General features: G+C 43.8%; 1 protein-coding gene across 1 annotated transcript; it reads right to left on the reverse strand.

The window, feature by feature from the left end:
• Positions 1–267: 267 nt before the first annotated feature.
• Positions 268–795, reverse strand: LOC480235 (40S ribosomal protein S13-like). The gene is given in 1 exon segment (XM_038544018.1): positions 268–795. A coding segment is annotated over 1 exon segment (456 nt). The 5' UTR covers positions 777–795; the 3' UTR covers positions 268–320.
• Between the last annotated feature and the right edge of the window lie 403 nt (positions 796–1,198).

A 1,198-nucleotide genomic window follows, 5' to 3' on the forward strand; every position in this document is an offset into this window, starting at 1 on the left:
ATTTGATACAGCAGGGAAACCTGATAGAAACATAGTCTTGTTTTCTACTGTGATAATTATTTCACAAAGGAATAAGAGGAATCCCCGTCCCTGCCCTACACTCCAGTGTATTTCTGAAAACTAGTCCCAATACTTCTTGAAGAGCCTTTGATTATGTGTTTCAATGTCTGAGTACATGGCTCAAAATCAAATACATATCATTGGAGATCCAGTGCCCCCTACGCTTCTAACTGAAACCAGAAATCTAGAATTTTATGTAAAATTTTCTTTTTTTTTTTTCTAGTAGACAATGATTTTATTGCTTGAGTACATAGCCAAATTTATGCGACCAGGGCAGAGGCTGTGGATGACTCGTATTTCCAATTGGGAGGGAGGACTCTTTTGGTCTTATAATATCGAGCCAATCGGTGAATACGGCTCTCAATCAGAATCAGTCAGAATTTGGCATCCTTATCCTTTCTGTTCCTCTCAAGATGCTTTCGAACAGCAACAGCTTTCTTAATCAAATGGTACAGATCCTCAGGGAGATCAGGTGCAAGTCCCTTGGACTTAAGAATTCTCAAGATTTTATTGCCTGTCACAAAACGTACTTGTGCAACACCATGGGAGTCTCTCAGGATCACACCGATCTGCGAGGGAGTCAGACCCTTCTTGGCCAGTTTGTAGATCTGCTCCTTCACGTCGTCGGACGTCAGCTTCAGCCAGGTGGGGACGCTGCGGCGGTAGGGCAGAGCCGACTGGGACAGGCCCTTCCCGGGAGCGTGCATGCGACCCATGATGGCGGCGGAAAAGCAAAATTTTATTTTTTAAAGGATGAAAACATTTATGTTAAAAGCACACACTCTGCAGACCTAGCCAAAACTACTAGGGTGAACCTATGAAATTACCTTTTGTGAGGCCATGCATTGGCTATTTGCCACCTTCAGTCTAAGCTAACAAATTTTGGGGGCGAGGAGCAGTAGTACATTTTTAAACTGAGAAGTAATGTGTGTTGAGTGCACTGATACTGAATTCAAGTGCCTTGAATCTCCCATTTGTACACACTTGTGTCTGTATACCCATCACTCAAATAGAGATGGGGACATTTCAGTACTCAAAAGATGCCCCTGTGCCCTCCCCCTGTCAATGCTCAGTCCCCCATTAAGGGGATTTTAAACAGAGGAAATGACCTAATAAAGGTGGGGGCAATGAGCCTCCC

Source organism: Canis lupus, chromosome 8 (genome assembly GCF_011100685.1).
Source record: "Canis lupus familiaris isolate Mischka breed German Shepherd chromosome 8, alternate assembly UU_Cfam_GSD_1.0, whole genome shotgun sequence".
NCBI classification, from domain to species: Eukaryota; Metazoa; Chordata; class Mammalia; order Carnivora; family Canidae; genus Canis; species Canis lupus.